Below are 21,559 nucleotides of genomic sequence, written 5' to 3' on the forward strand. Positions count from 1 at the left end.
CACAGAGTGACTTCTCTAACGTTCATCTGAGGCAAGACTTCCTAAACACGGAGCGCAGCCGCTGCTCTGTTGACACTCAGACAGAGCTCACTTCTGCTCCTCATTTGTCAAAAGGTAAGGCTTCTTCTGTTTCTGGTTTATTTGAAGACGCCATTTGTAGGTAACCGCTAAGTATTTTAAAAGCTGCATATGTAGTTAAGTTGAGAGGTTTGGAGCAGAAAGCGTTTCCCACAGGTATTGTTTTAAAGAAAGGTTGCAACCTTTTATGTTTTAAAATGACATATTTAGCGGAGTATAACAGATTTGAACGGTAATCTTAAACAGCAGAGGGTCAAATACTTGAGATCTGTGCTTTATTATTTTTCAAGAAGTCTTTTGAGGATACAAAGGGGAGTGTATGGTTCTTATGTTCAATTTACAGGTCTTTAACTTTATTTTTTATTCTCCGAAAAGCTGAAAAACAATGTCTTATTAGAAAGTAAAAAACACTTTCCCATCACCACAATTAAGAAAACATATTTTGCCTTCAAAATAACATGTCTGTTTCTTACCCCGACTCTTAACACTGCAGAAAAGAGTACAGCGGTGCAATTGTGGTGGGAAAACAAGAATGGCGTGTGTTGTGTGGTACATTACAGCTCTAAATTCAGCCGCTCCTGCAGGCATTATGCTGTCATGTGTTCTGTATGGCGGGGTCTTAACATAATCCTTTACACTGTGTTTACATACCTTTGTGAGTTGTTCCTGGTTTATAAGAAAAGGGAAGTACGTATAGGTGTAACAAGTGATGTACTATTGCATTCCTGTTCTGATCACTTGTGTCTCAAAAATGTCTTCTGTATTTCTGCTGTTCTCTCACAGGAGCCAGTTCTCAGATTAAACCACACAGTTATCAGTGATCTCACCATCTGATGCTACTTCCTGCCTCCGTCGTCATGGCGACTGTGCAAGCCCCACAGCTTTGTATACAGGGCCAGTGAGGAGGCCTGATGTCTGGTTCCCCTTGTGACTGCCAGTGAAATACATGCTGCGTACACCCCGCGCTGCTCCCTAAAGATCCAGACATGGGGGAGGAGGAGGGCCGGGTGAACGGCTTCGGCCTGAGCCCAGGGAGGAGGCGCTCGGACTGGGGCAGCATCGCCCTGCTGGACAAGACCAAGGAGTTCTTCCAGACCTGCGACGTGGAGGGCAAAGGCTTCATCAGCCGCACAGACATGAGGGTTAGAGATCAGGCTGTGTGTGTTGTTAAAGTGTGTGTGTCAGCTTGAGGTTGGGATGGAGAGACTCAAGTTAAAACATGTAAATCAGAGTTGGGAAGTCCATTTGTTCAAGTACTGCACTTAAGTACAACTTTGAGGTTATTTTACTTTGAATACGTACATTGCCCTGATCATACTTTTTTACTTTTACTTAAGTAAGATTTGGAATGCAGGAATCTTTATTATAATGTATTATTATAATGCCCATAAAAGGACATCAAAAAAATCCATCCCAGTTTATCAAAGTCAAAATGTTGTCTGTTCAAAAACAGAAAAGCAAGACCTCTACATATTTCAGAGGCTTAAAACTGTGTTTTCTGACATTTTTACATGAAGAATTCCGTGAAGGATTATCAAATAGTAAATCTGTTGATCTGACTAATCTACTAGTCGTCGCTATTGCAAGTCTAAGCTTTCTAGTTCATCAGGAGAGATATTGATGGCATGATTTCCAAGGTGCAACACAGGATTATATTCTTCAAGATAAATCTGCTGGACACTTTCGTTACTGATTTTATATTTCCTTTAAAGCACAAACTATTTGTTTATGGAAGTTTGTTTTCAGTGTCACACTCAACCTTTAAAGTCTCTCGTTCTTTTTTGAAAATGTAATGCTGCTCTGCGAATGCATTCATAATAATAATAATGGGTTTAATTTATAACGCACTTCATATCTGAGTTCAGATCCCGAAGTGCTACAAGCATTTAGCATTAAGCCTCCATTAGGAAGAACAATAGGTCAAGGAGACATTTACCTGGGCCTAGTTCAGTGTCCAGTGGTGCTGTAATGACAGTGAACGGGAAGCAGGAAACACTCACTGTGCCGTCCTCACTCAATTCTGGTTGTTTTGTTCCTAACCTTTGCTAAAGGAGCACTTCACCCACGAACACATGAACAGTGGCAGAGAAGCACCATTGATGGAAATGTTTAGGTTCACCTCATTCCCTCTCTCACACACACAAATCATCTTACTGGTGGTAACAACACACACGCGCCTCTTCAAAGCGCTAACAGTGTCCGAGCTGTCAGTTGAATAGGACAGGGCCCTTGTTAGCGTCAGGCCTTTTGTTGCTGTTGTTTGTGTTCAGGGTTTCTAAGAAGAGCTCTCTTCAGTGACACGTCAAAAACAACTCTGCTCCAGTGTTCACTCTGCGCTCGCTGTATGAGGAATATCAAAACAGAGCTGGAGGATTGCAATCACTTTTACAGGAGAAGCACTCAGATCTTGTACTTACTGTGAGTGAAAGTAGAAGTACCAGAGTGTAGGAATACTCTGTTAAAAAGTAAAAGTCCTATATTCACAGTTACTCAAGTAAAAGTACAAAAGTATTAGCATCATAATATAGTTAAAGTAGCGACAGTAAAAGTAGTCGTTGTGCAGATTGGTCCATTTCAGAATAATATATATGATATGTTTTATAATGATTGATCATTAAAGTGTTCTCAAAGCTGGTAAAGGTGCAGCTAGTTTGAATGACTTTGTATACTGCAGGGTAGCTTGTGGATTTACTCCAGGTGGAACTAAAGTCTGATTTAACACTTGATTATATTTCACATCATTCATCCACATCTGTGAAGTAACTAAAGGTATTAAATAAATGTAGTGGAGTAAAAGTACACAATTTACCTCTGAAATGTAGTGGAGTAGAAGTACAAAGTAGCGAAAAATGGAAATACTCAAGTAAACACATGTACCTCAAAATTGTACCTAAGTTCAGTACTTAAGTAAGTCTACCTAGTTACTTTACACTACTGTTTATAGGTGACATTTATTGAATCTAACTCCCAACCACGTCCAACTCAATATTTGAGCTGCTGATACTCCCTGCTGAGTTTAGTATGGCAGCATTTGAACATCCTGTGTGTGTGTGTGTGTGTGTGTGTGTGTGTGTGTGTGTGTGTGTGTGTGTGTGTGTGTGTGTGTGTGTGTGTGTGTGTGTGTGTGTGTGTGTGTGTGTGTGTGTGTGTGTGTGTGTGTGTGTGTGTGTGTGTGTGTGTGTGTGTGTGTGTGTGTGTGTGTGTGTGTGTGTGTGTGTGTGTGTGTGTGTGTGTGTGTGTGTGTGTGTGTGTGTGTGTGTGTGTGTGTGTGTGTGTGTGTGTGTGTGTGTGTGTGTGTGTGTGTGTGTGTGTGTGTGTGTGTGTTCCTGCAGAGGCTCCACAGACAGCTGCCTCTGTCTGCAGAGGAGCTGGAGGACGTGTTCGACTCTCTGGATACGGACCACACGGGTTACCTCACGCTGGAGGCATTCTCCTCTGGATTCAGTAGGTCTCCTGCCCTCTAACGCTTCTATCTGTATACAGCTTACTTTGATCTTACACTATTTGAGCTCTTAATGCTTCGGCACCCTCATATCTCACCGATTCACTCTAGTTGTATGAGGTCGCCCTGAGGTCCTCTTCAAATGGCTTTTTAAATAATCCTAAAGTCCCTGTCTATCTATTATAATATGATGTCATGCTGCATGCATGCAAAAAGATTTTACTGTTTGACCTGAAGTTCATTTCTTGTGTTTTGCTTTGATTTGTGTGCCATGTTGAGAAATATACTATACAAATAAAGCTTTATTATTATCTTTCAAATGACAATCAAATATGAGTCCAGAAAGTAACTCAGAAGGTCGCTCTCAGAGGAAAAGACATGCTGTTTCCCATACTGCTGCAACACATTAATACATCCTCTGTGGGTTTCTCTCAGGTCAGTTCCTGCATGGCCGGAGGATCTCTGTGACTGATGAGCAGAATCCGGCCCCCGGCCACGGCATTAGGGCCAAAGAAGCCCTCTATCAGAGTCAATGGGAAGCCAAGCTGTCGGGGGTCGATAGTGAGGAGGAGGGACACTTCTGTATGCTGCTGGAGAGCCTGGGGGCCAGTAACGTATTTGAGGAGTGAGTGCAATCCCTGTGTGGTTTTCTTTGGTGTGTTTCAGCAAAGATAATTCCTTCTTGACACATGAATCCCCCCCCCCAGTCCAGGTGAGGTGCGCAGTCTCTGGGCTCAGCTCCGGCGGGACGAGCCTCACCTTCTGTCCAATTTCGAGGAGTTCCTGACCAGGGTCACACACCAGATCAAAGAAGCCCACCAGGAGAAGAAGGAGATGGAGAGCGCCCTGCAGAGGTAGTGCCAGTGGTGTACATTTTTTTAAGTATTGTACTTGAGTAGGATTTGGAGTACTTTACTTGAGTATTTTTATTTTATGCTACTTATACTCCACTACAATTTGAAAGCCAATATTGTACTTTTTACTCCACTACATTTATTTGACAAAATGAGTTACTTGTTACTTTACAGATTTAGATTATTAGCTAAAACTAAATAATAAATTAACAAATAAACTATGATATATAATTATTTAAATTGATTAAAACTAGTTCCACCTAACAGCTGTGATTATCACATCAATGCATCAAAATTAAATATCCAATCATTAATATATCTGATTCTAAAATGGGGCATTATGAACAGTAAGTACTTTTACTTAAGTCAAATCTGGAGTACTTCTCACACCACTGGGCAGTACACACTTGTACTTGTAGCTCAAAAGGAGAGAGAATTCCCTTCAGCTGTGGAGGGGCAGAAGGAAAAAGGTTATGCAGGAAAGAGAGAATGGAAACACTGGGATACAATTGTGTAGTGTATTTACCGCAGCAGTGAGGATTCTGGGTTGAAAAGTCCACATTTCTCAATTGGTTCCCACACTCTTAAGTGTTTAAGTACTGTACTTTATGTACCATGTGAAGCTAACATTCTTCTAGTTGCCAAAATAATCTGTGTGTGTGTGTGTGTGTGTGTGTGTGTGTGTGTGTGTGTGTGTGTGTGTGTGTGTGTGTGTGTGTGTGTGTGTGTGTGTGTGTGTGTGTGTGTGTGTGTGTGTGTGTGTGTGTGTGTGTGTGTGTGTGTGTGTGTGTGTGTGTGTGTGTGTGTATCCCTACCCCTACCCCACGTTGGTCCTGCAGCCTGCATGCAACATTTTCCTGGACTTGGTAAATGTAGTACAACCCTTTTATCCATGTCAAATGACCAGTAATCTGGGGGCCCGCTCTGAAGTCCCCCCACCTCCTGCTGCTGGGCAAATCCATTCAGACTGTGCATTAGAGGAAATTTAAAGTGATACGCATTTTATTTTTTTAATATAGATTCACCAGCAGCATTTTGGAAAGCATTATACAACATTTGCAAACTGCAGTGTGCTAAGAATATGTGATTTCTACAACCTGCATACTTTCCCCCTGGCACAACAGCTTGTTATTCCTCTAGACTAATTAGCTGTTTGGGTCTTAGCAACTGTTAGAGTGAAGTAAACACCTCTCCGTGTTCTTCTGAAAATGAAGCTAAGTTGCTGCAGGTTTGTGTGTTGAGTATTTACACGTAAGCCGGCCTGAGACAACAATGGCGCTCTGTTCCTAGATATTGTATTATGTCATTTATTCAATGTTATAATTGTAATGTCTTTACTGTCCCGTGCAGGAAGTCTGCAACACATGACAGTGAGATCCGGTATTTATACGAAGAGATGGAGGCGCAGATAAAAAATGAGAAGGACAGGCTGATACTGAAGGTACAGAGCTCCGACACACACACACACACACCACACACACACACACACACACACACACCACACACACACACACACACACACACACACACACACACACACACACACACACACACACACACACACACACACACACACACACACACACACACACACACACACACACACACACACACACACACACACACACACACACACACACACACACACACACACACACACACACACACACACACACACACACACACACACACCTCTTTTAGCAACAATAGAACACAATAGCAGATATTTAAAGTCCCACTCCACTCAAAAATGTGTTTTCTTTATTGTTTCTTCACTTGATTCCTTGGCCTTCACACTGCGGAATGATTTATTTGTGAAGGGTATTTTACTCATGTCACTTCTCATCACCATATGACCTTTAACCTTTCTTCCTCTGGTCGAGCAGGACTCTGAGCGTCTTCAGCTGCGCAGCGTCGACCTGGAGCACCAGCTGTCTTCAAAAGAGAAAGAGCTGGAACATATTTTCCAGAAGCAGAAAAGGGTGAGTTCATGGTTTTAACCCATGAGTCAAGATAGATCAGGATAGCATCTCTTCAAAGGGCTCGTTAAACAGACCTTTGGAATTATGTCCAATATAAATAATTAAGAGAAAAAAAGATGGATTCTATTCTTGCGAAAACAAACTTTTTTCAAATATTTCATATACTTTCAAACTTAAAAACATGAAAGGATAGATTATATCAAATATAATATGAAATATGTTTCATGGAAAAGTTATCATTTTCTCTTAAAGAGGAAAACAAATATGTTAATGTTAATAAATAATGATATAAAAGAAAAACCTCTGGAGAAGAAGTTTAAAATTAATATTAAACATATGGCACATGTTTTTAGTTTCAAATGACCAAGATGCAGTGTGTATTTACTGCCAATATTTCTGATACTTTGTAAAATAAGGAATTTTAAATAAATATTTTTCCATAAATCAAAACAAAGTTTATTCATATAACAAACATTATGTGAGAGATAATTAAAATGACAAGAAAATGATAAAAGACATGATAGAATGTGAAATACAAATACAACGAAATAAAATACATAAAACAGGTCTGTGGTTTTGCTACAGTGTACTGAATGGCATTAATCCTTCCCTCCAGCTAACATGTGCTGCAGGGAGGGATTTAAAGAGCCGCCACACGGTTCCCTCTCCTCTGCAGACACTCTCTAAGTACTCTCACCCGGCATTAGTGCATTTTATTCCTGTGAACATTCCCCTCTCCCTCTCTCAGTTAGAGCTCCAGTGCCGAGAGCTGAACAGCGAGAAGCAGGAGAGCCACGTGGAGAACGTCAAGCTGAAGATGACCAACGACGAGCTGTCCCGAGCGCTAGAGAACACCAGCCAGGAGCTGGGGCTGGCCCAGGATCAGCTGGGCCTGCTGCAGGAGCAGGCCGCCCAGCTGCAGCAGGAGAAGGAGATGTGGGTACACCTCCAACACATGACTGAGTATCGTTTTTAACATTCATTTAAAGGTCTAATATGTTGCATGTTCACATTAGACCTATGTTTTCACATGTTTGGTCACCTGCAATGGCATCGTATCCCCTTCTGAGCTTGTGTCAGTTTCGTGGTTTTTAATGCCAGAAGCTGTCATCAAATCTAAATCAGAATTGGTTTTATTACCAATTAGTTTTACACGTGTGAAGAATTTGCTTTAAATGGTGCATACAAAGACACAGAAAGAATAATACCTAGCAAAAAATAGCACTTTTTCTAAAGCTAATTTAAAGCAACAAAATACAAATAAGTGAGAAAGTTAGGACAGTCAAACATAGTAAAAATGGCCCTTATAACCAGTTTGAAGCCACGTTTCTACAACCGATGTTTAGATCTTGGTTGTTTTCATCATAACCAGATGAAGGGTTTTAGGTCACCAGTTATCAGAGAAACAAGCAGAGCTAACATTAGCGGATGGCTAGCAGCGTGCACAGGAGACATTGATTCTTCTTAACTTAAAACTGCTCTATTTAGTGTTTTAACTTATCAGATTATTAAATTGAGGAAACATGGGTCTAAAGAGAAAAACTCCCATGATCCCACGCTACTTCACGACGCTACCAAATGCTATCTTTTGTTATTGTTTTGATGTTGAGCCCCCTAGTGGCAGAACATGTCATATTGTGCTTTAAAAAGTGTTTCCTTAGATCTGTGCTTCTCAAAGTGTGGTCCGCGGACCACTGGTGGTCCGTGAGCGCCCCCTAGTGGTCCGTGAGTATATTGGTAACATTTCACATTTTACATAAATTAATTAATTAAGTTTTCCGCACTCTCGCGGGAATATCTTCGGAATGGAGCGAGCTTAAGTTGCACTTTAAATTGCATGATATAGCCCAGCGCAACACCTTCGTCACACATGTTGCCACCTGTTTGTCCCATTTTCAAGCGATTTGTAATCTGTTCTAGAAAAACGATGTGATTTTGGACATTTGTGGAGTTAGGTGGTCCGAGAGTGTTTTTTTTATTGGTTAAGTGGTCCTTGGTATGAAAAAGTTTGAGAAACACTGCCCTAGATCATCTTATTTCTAAGTCTATAAACCCACACGTACTTCTACAACATATAAAGTTTGTTGTTATTTCTTGTTTCAGGGAAATGTACAGAGTAACTGAGGGACTGCAGAGAGAGAAGCAGAGCCTCATGAAGCAGCTTGACCTCCTCAGGTATAATCACTTCATCCCATGAACACATCTGGGTTCTACTTTCACTTTGTTGCATTTGGTTAAAGCAAGTTTTTCAGAAACAAAGGTTTATGCATACTTTGCACAGCAGGTTTAATTGTTCTCATTCATTTCTCTTTTCAATCTTCACAGAGAGATGAACAAACATTTAAAAGATGAGCGAGACATATGCCGAGGCGTGGTGAGTATACATTTCATGGAATTGTATTGCATTGCTGCTTCATCTGTCATGGCAACGCCTGATGGATAAAATCTAACACCAAGATATTTCCCATTTGTTTCAATAAGCCTCGAACATCCCTCAGAAAGAAGCAGAAACAGAGAGCGGGCCTCAACAATATGTTCGATGACAGCAGCCAGCCGCCCAAAAGGTGATTCATTTATCTTCCAAACACTCTAACACTAATCATCTGGGACAAAGAAGAAATTCCCGCCTCAGTGGGATGTGAAATTCTTGAATTTAAAAAAAGACGATAACAATGGCAATTATTAAACAAATTACAAGGAATTGGCAAAAAGATAATAACTTAATAACTCACTATGGAATAGTTTAGTAAAATCACCATGAGAATCAGAAACCAAGTTCATATCTTTGACGAAAGATGGGGAAATGATTAGAAAACATTTATAATGACCAGGTGGTAAGATCTGCCAATGAATGTACGTATGAGTATTAATGTTGTATCCATTATGTTTAAGCTATATCTTATAAGTTAATTACTATTTATGTTTTGTTTTTTTAACCTAATTTCTAAATTGTTAATGTATGCATCTATCTGTGTTTATTTGATTGTGTATGCCTAAATCTAAAGAGGAAAAACAGAGGATTCCGTACCTCATCATCTGAAGTAACTGTTCTGTGACTACAATCCGAAACATGAGTGCTTTGGCCTCCGTATATTGACCCAGCATACCCTCTGTTTCTCCTCTGTTCTCCGAAGAGCCCCACTGTTTGTGGACGGGTCCTACCAGTCTCTGGAGGCCTTGCCTATAGAGCTCCTTCAAATCGTGTTTGTTGCTTCCTCCTCCTGTAGCGAGGACGACACCCCCACCCCCCCCTTCCACTGTAAGCACCTCAACATTTCAACGCCCCGCAGGGAGGAAAAACGTTGGCTTAGCTAACGGTTACGCCCACCCCGCTCCACCCAAAGCACACGACGTGAAGGCAAAGGCCAAAAAATCACCCGGCAAGATGGCCGCCACAAAGCGAGTTACGGGGAAAGAGAGGGAAAGAGCAAAGAGAGTGGACATCAAGAAGAAGACGGGGATGGAGGACGAGGCTTTGGACGCCCCCCCGGACGGGTGGCCCCTCCGGAGGGTCATCTCCATCGAGGAGGACCACCTGCCCCACCTGCTCCTCGGGGGGCCTCAACCTTTACTGCACCAGCTCAGTGAGGAAGAGGACGAGGAGGATGAGGATGAGGAACCTCAGAGTGACATTGAAACTAGTGTTGTCATAGGAGAAGACCTCTCCGCCAGCCCATCCTCAAATCCTGTGTCAGCAGTAGCATCAGTGAGGAAATCCCGCTTTATCCGCGCCAAAAAGACGCCAATGTCTCCAAGAGGACAGCCTGTGGGGAAGGAGACCCAGCAAGTATGTCCACTTCACTACTTTACCCCTTTAAACATCTTGAAAAGTCTTAAAGTTGCTATTTTTGAATTTAAGCTCATACTTTGGCTCGTCTTTAGATTTATAGTAGGTTTTGGGCTTCGTCCAGTTCTTTTTTTTTCCTGTAATGTTTTAATTGGTTCTCCTTACAGTATGTGACCTGTACTAAAGAAAGTAACATGAAACAGAGCAGATTAAGCTCAGTTAGAGACAGACAAATCTGTGGAGACAATATGACATTTTCTCAGTTGTGGTCTTAAAAAGCATTACATTCGATTACAAAACAGCAACCCTGTTATTACCACAGAGATAATGACCCAGATAAAACATTAGAATCTGCAGAGGTGGAACGAGTACTCAGATCTTATACTTCACTTAAGTAAATGTTACAGTACCACAATCTAAAAATACTCCGTAAATGTCCTGCATTCAGAATATTACTTAAGTAAAAGTACAATAGTATTACAGAGAGGAGGATGAAACCCTCTTTAATTGTCACACATACATTCTACTTATATGCAATGCCTTGTTTTGTTTAAATTCCCAATTGTGGATCAATAAAGTACCTCTTATCTTATGTTATGCACACGGCACTCACAGTGACATTTTAATTTTCTGAAAAAAAAGTTGGTTGTTCGCTTGTTTATAATTAGTGATGCATTCATGTGTCCATTGAATTTATTAGATAACATTAATAACTTGTTATACTGCCAGGTACTTCCATTATAATACATCTTAGTGTATTAGTTTATTACATTTTTGTATTAATAATAAAAACCTGCAAAAGTAACTTATGTTGTCAAATAAATGTATTGGAGTAGAAGTATAAAGGAACATAAAAAGACAGCAAATGTACTTAGTTACTCTTCACCACTGAGTATCTGCCCCTGCCTCTTTTATCTGCTCCAGAATACCCATGAAGCCCCCCTGTTTGTCCCGGACCGCCTGTTTAAAGTGGTCCTGGTGGGGAACTCTAGTGTTGGCAAGACGTCCCTGCTCCGCTCCTTCTGTGAGGGCCGCTTCCACCCCTCCACCACTGCAACTGTGGGTGAGAAGAGAAGCATCGTGATGATATTGTTCATGGGGGGAGGGGTGACCTCTGACCTGCATCACATGGAGGGGCTTGTAGAGTCACACTGCCTGGCACACATTGTACTGCAGATTATGTCACTTGTGATAAATCTTTCCTCTTGCTTTCATGTTTCCCAAATCCTCCCTCGAGCCTTGTTATCTTCACTTTGCCCTCCCAAATATGGAGGACGGAACATGACTTAAGTATAAATAAATAAATGTATGAAGAAATACAGGAATAAATAAATAAATACGTAAATAAATAAATAAATACAGGAATAAATAAATACAGGAATAAATAAATGACGAAATAAATACAGAAATAAATAAATGTTGAAATTAATACACAAATAAATAAATAAAAGAATAAATGCATAAATAAATGCATAAATAAATATGGAAATAAATACATCAATGTATAAATAAATAAATAAAAGTCGAAAATAAAACAGAACACACGTTATTATATATCTTTCATTTATTTCTACATTTACGCAACATACATTTATTTATTTATGTATTTATGTGTCCGTATGCTAATGAGGTGGGCGGTCCTAACCTCAGTCTGAAGCAGGATTGGTTACAGGAGTGTGTGATCATTTCTGGCAGAGGGCTCTACTACTAACGCCTGGATAACCGCGCTGATTCGAATGCAGGAGCTGTACTGTTTAGCCCTTATCTTTATACATCCATGGTTTATCCACAGTTGTAAGGTTTATTTATGGATATTGATTTAAGAGCCATTGGAGATCATTTACGATCATTAGCGGACCATTTAGAGAACGGAGAACCAAAAGACTATGTCCAGTTTCGTGTGGAACGATGTATAGAGGACTTGGCTCAGCTCGACATGATGTGACTTGCCACAAATCTATTGCTTCTGCCTGGCTCCAACAATTGGCGAATCCTGCTTCAGACTGAGGTTAGGACCGCCCACCTCATTAGCATACGGACACATAAATACATAAATAAATAAATGTATGTCGCGTAAATGTAGAAATAAATGAAAGATATATAATAATAACGTGTGTTCTGTTTTATTTTCGACATTTATTTATTTATACATTGATGTATTTATTTCCATATTTATTTATGCATTTATTCTTTTATTTATTTATTTGTGTATTCATTTCAACATTTATTTATTTCTGTATTTATTTCGTCATTTATTTATTCCTGTATTTATTTATTTATTTACGTATTTATTTATTTATTCCTGTATTTACGTATTTATTTATTTATTCCTGTATTTCTTCATACATTTATTTATTTATACTTAAGTCATGTTCCGTCCTCCATACCCAAAACCCCCCTTCTCCCCAGTTTCTCTGGAATGAGGAACAGTAAGTATCCCGACGCTCCAGACCCCCTAGTGGCCATTTCTGTGTTTTTCGCTCTGTCAAAAAACAATACAAATTGACAAATGTAAGTTAAATCAGAGGTGGGAGAAGTACTCAGATTGTAGTACTTAAGTAAAAGTAGAAGTACCAGACTGTAGGAATACTCTGTTACAAGTAAAATATAAAGTATTATCATCAAAATATACTTACCGACTTACCGACAGTAAAAGTAGTCATTGTGCAGATTGGTCCATTTCAGAATAATATATATGATGTGTTTTATAATGATTGATCATTAAAGTGTTCTCAAAGCTGGTAAAGGTGCAGCTAGTTTGAATGACTTTGTATACTGCAGGGTAGCTTGTGAATTTACTCCAGGTGGAACTAGAGTCTGATTTAACACTTGATTAGATTTCACATCATTCATCCACATCTGAAAAGTAACTAAAGGTATTACATACATGTAGTGGAGTGAAAGTACACCATTGACCTCTGAACTGTATTGGAATAGACACAAAAAGTAGCGTAAAATGGAAATACTCAAGTAAAGTACAAATATCTCAAAATTGTGCTTACACTACTTGAGTAAATGTACTTAGTTTAGAAGTGTGGCTGTTCTGTATTAAACTTCTACTCGGATGACTTTGTGTGACATCCTTCTGGTGTTTGTTGTGTCTCGGTCAGGGGTTGACTACAGTGTGAAGACCCTGACTCTGGACAACATGCAGGTGGCCATGCAGCTTTGGGACACGGCAGGGCAGGAGAGGTGAGTTTATTCTTATATATTTGAGATAGGAAACAAGTGCAGCCATGGGATGTTTTCTTTTTTTTAATATTCTTTATATTTTTGTTATTGTGATCCCTTATTGTAGTTTCTCAGAAAGAGAAAAAAAAGAAACCAAATAACTTGCTAATACTGACAGTTGTAATAGAGAACAAAAACTTGAATATGTTCAGCTTAAACATATCTTGCATTTTTCCTGAAGTTTATAGAGGAAATAAAGTGAATTTCACAACATAATCAATATGGTATTTCAATTATTATAATTCACTAGTAGCTACACACCCAAATACTATATAAAAGTATAAATACTTATAAAGTCCTGACAGTTTTTGGACATATAAATGGCAGTATTTCTTTAATCCCAGGTTAAAATTATGTAAACTGATGTTCACTTACAGTAAACCTAAAGAAATAAATATATTTGAATAAACTTTAGGTGTGTTTTTCATTAGTAAAGTACAAATCAACAAATATCAGTGTACAATTAGTATATACATTTAAAATATGAGTTGAAATATATGCACAATTTATAGTAGATTTTCGTGTACTATTATGCAGAATGCTTTATTGATTGACTGAAGGAAATCACTTTTGTTGCACATTTCAAGATGTACTTTCAATACAGTCCAGTAGTCGTGTCTAGGGAGCTTCAGATAGTCATACATGTGTTGAGTGGATCAGTGTGGTGACTGCCATGTGATTGGCCCAGGTACCGCAGCATCACCAAGCAGTTCTTCAGGAAGGCAGACGGGGTGGTGGTGATGTTCGACGTGACGGTGCAGGAGAGCTTCAAGGCCGTCAAACCCTGGCTCACCAATGTCCAGGTTTGACCTTTGACCTTTGACCCTTGACCCTTGACCCAGCACAGTCCCCTGTAACGCTAAGATTATGGTGGTTTAGTAATGATACACTGATTTATATTACCTAATTCTTTTCAGTGTTTAAGTCTAGGGTGCACTTGCAAAGAGTAGAAATAATGTTTTTATTGAATTGAATATGCTATTCCTTACGCTTAATGTTAATAATATCCTACTTTAAAATGCGGACCTCACTGTCAAGTGTCAACATGTATGTATTTAACTTTTAGTTCCGTTTTATTTTCTATTAAGATGTTTCTATTTTGTGATGAAAAAATAATCCCAAATTAGGACCAATAAAGAACATTTTATCTTAATTTAAAATGTTTTGTATATACACATTTTATAAATGTAGATCGCAGGGGGATAACTTAACCTTCTTCCTTAATTGCTCCCTCTTAACAGAGTAGGCGGTGGAAATAACAAAAGGCGCTCACAAGGAGGAAAAAACTAGCATAACAAAAAGAGGATTTAATAAAAAATTAAGCCAACAAAATAAAAAAATAACAAAACCTGACATGAGTGAAAAGCGATCCTTTCAGAGCTGAGGCTTGGCACGACCATTCGGGGAAACAAACAAGACAAACTGACACAGGACAGGGGAGAGACAGGACTATTTAAACAAGAGGTGAGTGAGAAAAGGTGGAAACAATCAGGGGCGGGGCAGACGCTGATGAAGGCGGGAAAACACACCTGAAATGAAAGACAAGAGGTAAATACAAAATAAAACAGGAAATTACAGACAAAATACATAAACAAAACACATTTGACGAGACACAACAATAATTTCTAGATCTAGACAAGTTGTTATGATCCTAAAGTACATTTATATATTGTCCAGTTCCAGATACCGGTGACTAAATGTGTCTGCCTTTTTTCGAAACACTGTGACCTGTAAGTCGTAATGCGCGTGTGTAAATGATAAACTGAGGCACTCAATTGTTGAAATTGCACTTTTTAAGAAATGAGGTTGCTCATAATGTTTTTAAAACGATAGTTCATTCAATGTGAACATTTTCAATATAAACAAAGGGATGCATTTGGAGTTGTCGTTATTATGCTACGATTTAATTGTCCAAATGTGGCTGTGTGGCCCCTGAGCTAAAATGATTTGGTTTAAGTGTTTTTATCATTTGCAGGTTGTACTATTCCTTATTCGTGCGTGTGTCTCCAGTAGTTAAACAATTGTACCATCCATACATGTAAGAAAGATTCTGAACATGGCTCCTGTGCTAAATCACTGCACTCCTCTTTTTTCAGGAGGCAGCAGAAGAAGGGATCCCCATCCTCCTTTTGGGCAATAAGATGGACATGGATGCAGAGAGGGAGGTGTCCTTCAAAGAAGCCGAGCAACTGGCCTTCGTGAGTTTATTTCCAAGCTTGTCAATCATTCTAGTTTACGTGCTCACTCAAAACCATTTTTCTGTTTTGATCCCCGCGTAGGAAAACAAGGTGATGTTCTTTGAGGTCAGCGCGTACACTTCTAAGAACGTGACAGAGTCCCTGACGCACCTGGCCAGGTAAGAGGCAGACTGTGAATCACTTATACACCAGAGGTGGAAGAAGTACTCAGATGCTTTACTTGAGTAAAAGTACCAATATGTGTGTATGTAATTATACTTGACATTTCTAGATAATATTGCTGCAGCAAGTAGCACTTTACTGTTGGAGACAAACAAAGTTCTGATGACTTTGAGTAAAATATTTAAATAATGTTTTTTGTGACCTAAAGATTTAGTCCACTAGTTTAATTTTTAAAGATGTTTTTTGTTAGAAGTAGCTGAAGCTGTTTAATAAATGTAGTGGAGTAGAAGTATAATGTAGCATTACATGAAAACAATCAAGTAAAGTACAAGTACCTCATATTTTTACACAAGTACAGTACTTGAGTAAATTTAGTTACTTCCCACCACTGCAAAAGTATTACCAGCAAGCATCATTTAAAGTATAACAAGTATAAGTCTTTATGTGTATATATAATTATATTTATATAAGTGACATTTCTAGATAATATTGTTACATCTAGTAGCATTTAACTGTTGAAGACAAACAAAGTTCTGATTGACTTTTAGTAAAATATTTAAATAATTTGACTCTTTTGTGACTTAAAGAGAGTCCACGCGTATCCACGAGTGCGTAGAGATGCATTTTGTTAAAAATAGCTCAAGCTTTAAACTCATGACATGTGGTGGAATAAAATGATATAATTTCCCTTTTTAAATGAAGTGGAGCTGAGGCATAAAGTAGCAGTAAATGGAAACACTCTGAAACAACTGAAATGTTGACTTTAATTAAATGTATTATGTCAACAGATTCCACATAACTGTATTAGGTTAGCAATACTGTTAAGTTTAAATAAACAATATGTAGGTTCAACTTAATAGTATTGCTTTCAACTAACCTAATACAGTTATGTGAAATCTGTTGACATAATACATTTAATTAAAGTCAACATTTCAGTTTTTTTTTTATTCACCTCAAAATTGTAGTTGAGTAAATGTACTTGGTTACTTCCCACTCTGCTCATGATAAACAGACGGTGTGTGTGTGTGTGTGTGTGTGTGTGTGTGTGTGTGTGTGTGTGTGTGTGTGTGTGTGTGTGTGTGTGTGTGTGTGTGTGTGTGTGTGTGTGTGTGTGTGTGTGTGTGTGTGTGTGTGTGTGTGTGTGTGTGTGTGTGTGTGTGTGTGTGTGTGTGTGTGTGTTGTGTGTGTGTGTGTGTGTGTGTGTGTGTGTCTTCCCTCAGAGTGCTGATGGAGCAGGAGGACAGGGTGAGAGACACCACGGTGGTTCTGAGTGCTCAGCCCGTGAAGAAGAAGGCCTGCTGCAAGTGAAGGGGACACTCAATCTGCCAAGTGCTACATCACTTTTTGCAGTGTTGTAAGACAGCAATGAAATCATTGTTGGACTTTATCGTAGAAGGTCTTCTAACAAGCAGTCTTTTTGGTGCAAACATGAAGAACTGCTGTTTTAATGATGATCAGAGGAAGACTTAATTGATAATAAGGTGCTTCTATTTCCTGTAAATAATGCTGTGCTGCCTAATCACAGTAGTGCTGTCTATAAGGTTTAAAATGGAAATATATTCTGTATAATAATCACTTTTAATCTTTACCCAATATATTAATGTAGTTTTATTTAATGTTGACTATCAAAATGAAGTAAATCATTTGTAATTCATTATAACTGTTTCAATGAAAATCACGTAAAAAGTCAGATTCTTTCACACTTTATTCATCGTCGTGTTTTTTTTGTTCGTTCGTCCGATCTAAACAAAGTGGAACATGTCATATTGCATCTTTGTTTTTTCTGTGTTGTTCCGTTTTATTCTGGCACCAAAGTACATTTTGCTCTGAACTATCCTTAATTAAAGAAATAAAGAAAATTACATTTGGCACCTTTTCCAAAATGAATGAAGCAAACATCTTTTACTTGCAAATCAAGAATAACAGAATAAAACACAATTATTTGCTGCTTCTATACAACTTCACACGGCATAATAAATCAGTTACCCTCAAAACTTGTCAATAAGCTGCACTAACTATAGAAAGACTCAAATGTTTTTTTTATCTTATAGCTAAAATAATACCCAAAAAAAGGATCAAGTTCAGTTAGGATGTTACATTCAGTGTGCCCGAGCTTATCGCGTTGGTACAGCCGACGGCACTATTGCTGATAGAAACTGCTCTGATGACATCACTTGGGCGCTGGCAATACGGCATCCAATCAGATGCGTGTGTTCGCCCTGGCTGGCCAACTGGAATCGTTGTTGGAGAGCGTGTGCCGTCCCCCCCTCTCCGAGTCTTTGAGGAGGGGGGGTGCTGAGGGTAGTCGGTTGGTCAACGCATTTTATAGTCGTGGGAAATGGCCGCCTCGCAGAGCTGCCCTTTGAAGTCCAGCTCCAGGGTGAACTCCAGGTCACGCTACAAACATAAAAACATTTTGAGTTGATTAATGTAGAAATTATCAATTTAAATATCCATAAAAGTGTACAAACATTTCCTAAGACCAAAAAATGCACTCACCTTTACTTAACAGTCTGTTTGCCAGCTCATAGAGTCCTATTGCCGCATGCTAACTTGCATATTTGGGCAATTAGCATAAGTTGCGTTAATATAAATTAGCATTGTATCTTTTGTTTACAATTGTTTAAAAATGGCTTGGCATATTTGGACAATTTGTGAGTGGTTATGGGGGTTATTGAGGAAGCTTAATCTATGTATGACATTTATAGGGTAAACAATGGCCAGTTTTGTATTCCCGGTGGGCTGATTTTGATACATTTTGGGTCAATTTGGAGGGTTTAGGGGACTCATTTCAAAAATTATTTTCCACAGTAGAGGAAATATTTTTCATCTTGTGCTCTCTATATCCAATGGTCGCAACACTACTCCTGGTAGTCAAAATCAGCCCACCGGGAGTACAAATATGGCCACTTTCTAGTTAAAACTGCCATTTTGGATTCTGTACATTCCTGGTTTCAGCATCCCTCAAAACCACTCCAAAATTGTAACTATTGTCTGCATGGGCTATAATTTAAATGAACACAATTTATGCTAATTGTGCAAATTGCCCAACATAATTATGCACATTAGAATCCGGCAAGTTCTATGTGATGGGGACCCTTACTATACATTTCTAACATAAAACGTTGGGGTACTCCACATTTCTGCGTTCACAACTAGACTATTACTGTAGGTACTAGTTAGGTTACAAATAATGAAGATGCCACACATACAGTCAAAGATAGTAGAGAAATGTGTATTTACGACTGAGATTTTCGTTTTTTCCGAGTCTTACCACATTCTTCTCATTTGGCCTGAGAGCGATACTGCCAAAAATCTCCTCTCCCTTCTTGACAGTCAAGTAGTCCTCTAGGTAGAACACTGTCTGCTTCCAGTGTGTGGTGGCAGCATCTGGAGCTGAGGAGAGGACCGGAGGAGGAATATATGCATAGGAGAAAAGAGGGAAACAAGTAGAGCAGAATGGAGAGGCAGAGAGAAGAAGAAAGAGATATAAAGGGCTTATATATATAAGGACTTTTAAAAAACTGGTTCCATTGGGCACTCGGCTCCCTTGGGCAAGGCAGCTGAAAATGGCTCACCCGGTGGGAGACATACAGAGGCTGACAGGAGAGAACTCCTTCAGTAACGCTCAGCCTCAGGCCCAACAGACTCGGCCAAACATAGAACCTCCTCTACACAATATTATGTAAGAACTGGATGCATAAATGTATAAGCTTACATAACAGCTTAGCAACTCTATAATGGGTGTCCTTGGCGCCATGGCACCAGGAGCGCTTTGCGGTGCAAATGTAACACCTGCAGTGTGGCCAAGAGCTAAGATGCTGTGAAGTAATATAAAATGCTTATATATTTCGAAGGACATTTGGAATATTGGCCGGATAATTCACTAGGGGAGGAGAAAACTGAATGTACTGGTGGCACTCTTAAATAATTATGTGGACGTCAAGCTTACACCGTTGCTTAACTGGTGCGATGAAGAACATTTATTTTTAAATTAGCTATAATGTTGTCTGTCCATTGGTTTTGGGATTTATGCCTTACCATTTTTAACAGTTTCCTATACCATTTATTTGGTCGAAAGTAGTTCTGATAAAAAACTGACCGAAGCATATTCTGTGAATTGTCAAGAGTTAGGACATTTTCTGCAAAGATAATGCTGCCTGTCTAACTGCCTCAAAGTCTTCTGATACCTAGGCATTTTGAAAAAAACATTATAACACGGCTTAGATGAATACTTGATGCTGATTGATCAATTCGGACATTTCAGATAGTTAATACTCGATAACACACAGCTGCTAAGCAAAACAATTACTGTTGCTAGGGAGGATCAAGGGAGAGAAAGAGGGAGGTTAGAAAAATGTCCAGCAGAAGACAGACGGGCTCTGGCATTGTTTAGGACTATTTATTGGAAAACTCTAAAAAGACTTGGACAGTGCTGCCAAAGGTAAGATATGGCAAGAGTTTATCTCTAATATTATAATTGGACAAATTCTCATTGATGCTTTCACACAATCCAATGACTCTCTTTGTTCTCCTTTCCCTCTCCTCTGAACAGTGTGAACAGATATCACCTGTGGAGAAGCCGGTCTTCTTGTGACACTTGGTGAACTCGATGTTGAAATAGGTGACCAGGGCGTGGACGTAATCGTTGCGGTGGATCTGCAGACGGAAGGCTGAGGTGAAGGACAGGTCCTCGGGCTTCACGGTGTAGATGTCCACTTCCTGCAGAAAAAAGGCAAACAATCATTTATTATTGCTTATTTTGTCCGTATTTTACAATTCATGAAATGCTATATCGCAATAAAACAGCGCTCCTCAGGTACGAGCACAGACACACCCCCACTTGCCATCTCTCACCCACATGTAGTACATTTATATGTCAAACCCTCATGATTATTCACCATTGTTTGTGTGTGAGTATGTGTGTATGTTTGTGTGTGTGAAAGCCCACAGGTTGAATCACGGCTGGCAAACTGAGCCTGCTCACAGTATACATGCTGAGTGGGTGTCCTCCCTCGAGTGTGCAATGGAGGGAGGGTGTGGGTGTGTGTGTGTGTTATGTCTGTCTGTGTCTGTGCGTGACATGTGTTGCGTGGGTGCGTGTATGTGTGTGTGTGTGTGTGTGTGTCTATATCAAGCACTGCCTCATGAATATTGCCCCACAGTAAAGTCCCATGGTGTTACCTGGCAGGCTTCATTGTGGCCTCAAAAAAAGGATTGGACTTATGCATGTAATGATGTTGAATTAAAGGGGAGGGGGGGTGGTTACACAGATCGCTGGGCCATGTGGCATCAGCATGACAGATTTAACACCGCCGTCCTTTCCAGTGACACCAGGCCGTGTCATACAGAGCAAATTGTAGCAGGCGAGAGAAGAAGTCTCCGGGAAAGATTCTGTAATTTTAGCGTGTGAGGAATGAGTGACAGTTTGAATTAAGAGGGGGTGAAGTGGCTGGCAGTGGGGAGGTGGGTGTGTGTGTGTGGGGGGGGTATATATTCATGTGAAAGAGTTACAAACAGTAGAAATTATATTAACTAACTAACCGCCCTCTAACCGGACATGTAAAGCACCCAGGTGGGGAAGGTACTCAGATCTTGTTAGGGTGCATTCACACCTATGATTCACACCTAATAGTCCGTTTTCTGGTGCGCACCAGACGACAGTTTGTTACATTGTTTCATTTTTCAGAAGGTTCGGTTTGCGTTCACACATGGTTCACACCCCATGGTTCACACAGGCAAAACTCAAACGGACTATAAACTTTAAACACAAGTCATGTGCACGGAAATGCTGTTCAACCATTGGTCAGACATTAAGGGGGTAA

At 39.6% G+C, this 21,559-nt stretch overlaps 2 protein-coding genes across 2 annotated transcripts in view; one reads left to right on the top strand and one right to left on the bottom strand.

The window, feature by feature from the left end:
- On the top strand, window positions 1-17,603 carry cracr2ab (calcium release activated channel regulator 2Ab). Its single transcript, XM_034218844.1, is given in 19 exon segments — window positions 1-114; window positions 862-1,220; window positions 3,411-3,522; window positions 3,956-4,145; window positions 4,228-4,374; window positions 5,725-5,815; window positions 6,261-6,356; window positions 7,105-7,292; window positions 8,460-8,531; window positions 8,682-8,730; window positions 8,838-8,920; window positions 9,491-9,635; window positions 9,637-10,143; window positions 11,068-11,206; window positions 13,254-13,335; window positions 14,063-14,177; window positions 15,471-15,572; window positions 15,654-15,730; window positions 16,955-17,603. Coding segments are annotated over 18 exon segments (2,439 nt in total). The 5' UTR covers window positions 1-114; window positions 862-1,064; the 3' UTR covers window positions 17,043-17,603.
- prmt8b (protein arginine methyltransferase 8b) overlaps window positions 17,425-21,559 on the bottom strand; it is an 18,876-nt gene continuing 14,741 nt past the window's right edge. The window contains exons 8-10 of the mRNA XM_034218843.1: window positions 20,306-20,456; window positions 19,009-19,130; window positions 17,425-18,131 (exon numbers count right to left, since the gene is read on the bottom strand). Of these exons, the coding sequence (XP_034074734.1) occupies window positions 18,048-18,131; window positions 19,009-19,130; window positions 20,306-20,456 (357 nt within the window). The 3' untranslated portion in view covers window positions 17,425-18,047. The remainder of the gene's footprint in view (window positions 18,132-19,008; window positions 19,131-20,305; window positions 20,457-21,559) is intronic.

The sequence above is a fragment of the Gymnodraco acuticeps genome, unplaced genomic scaffold (genome assembly GCF_902827175.1).
Source record: "Gymnodraco acuticeps unplaced genomic scaffold, fGymAcu1.1, whole genome shotgun sequence".
NCBI lineage: Eukaryota > Metazoa > Chordata > Actinopteri > Perciformes > Bathydraconidae > Gymnodraco > Gymnodraco acuticeps.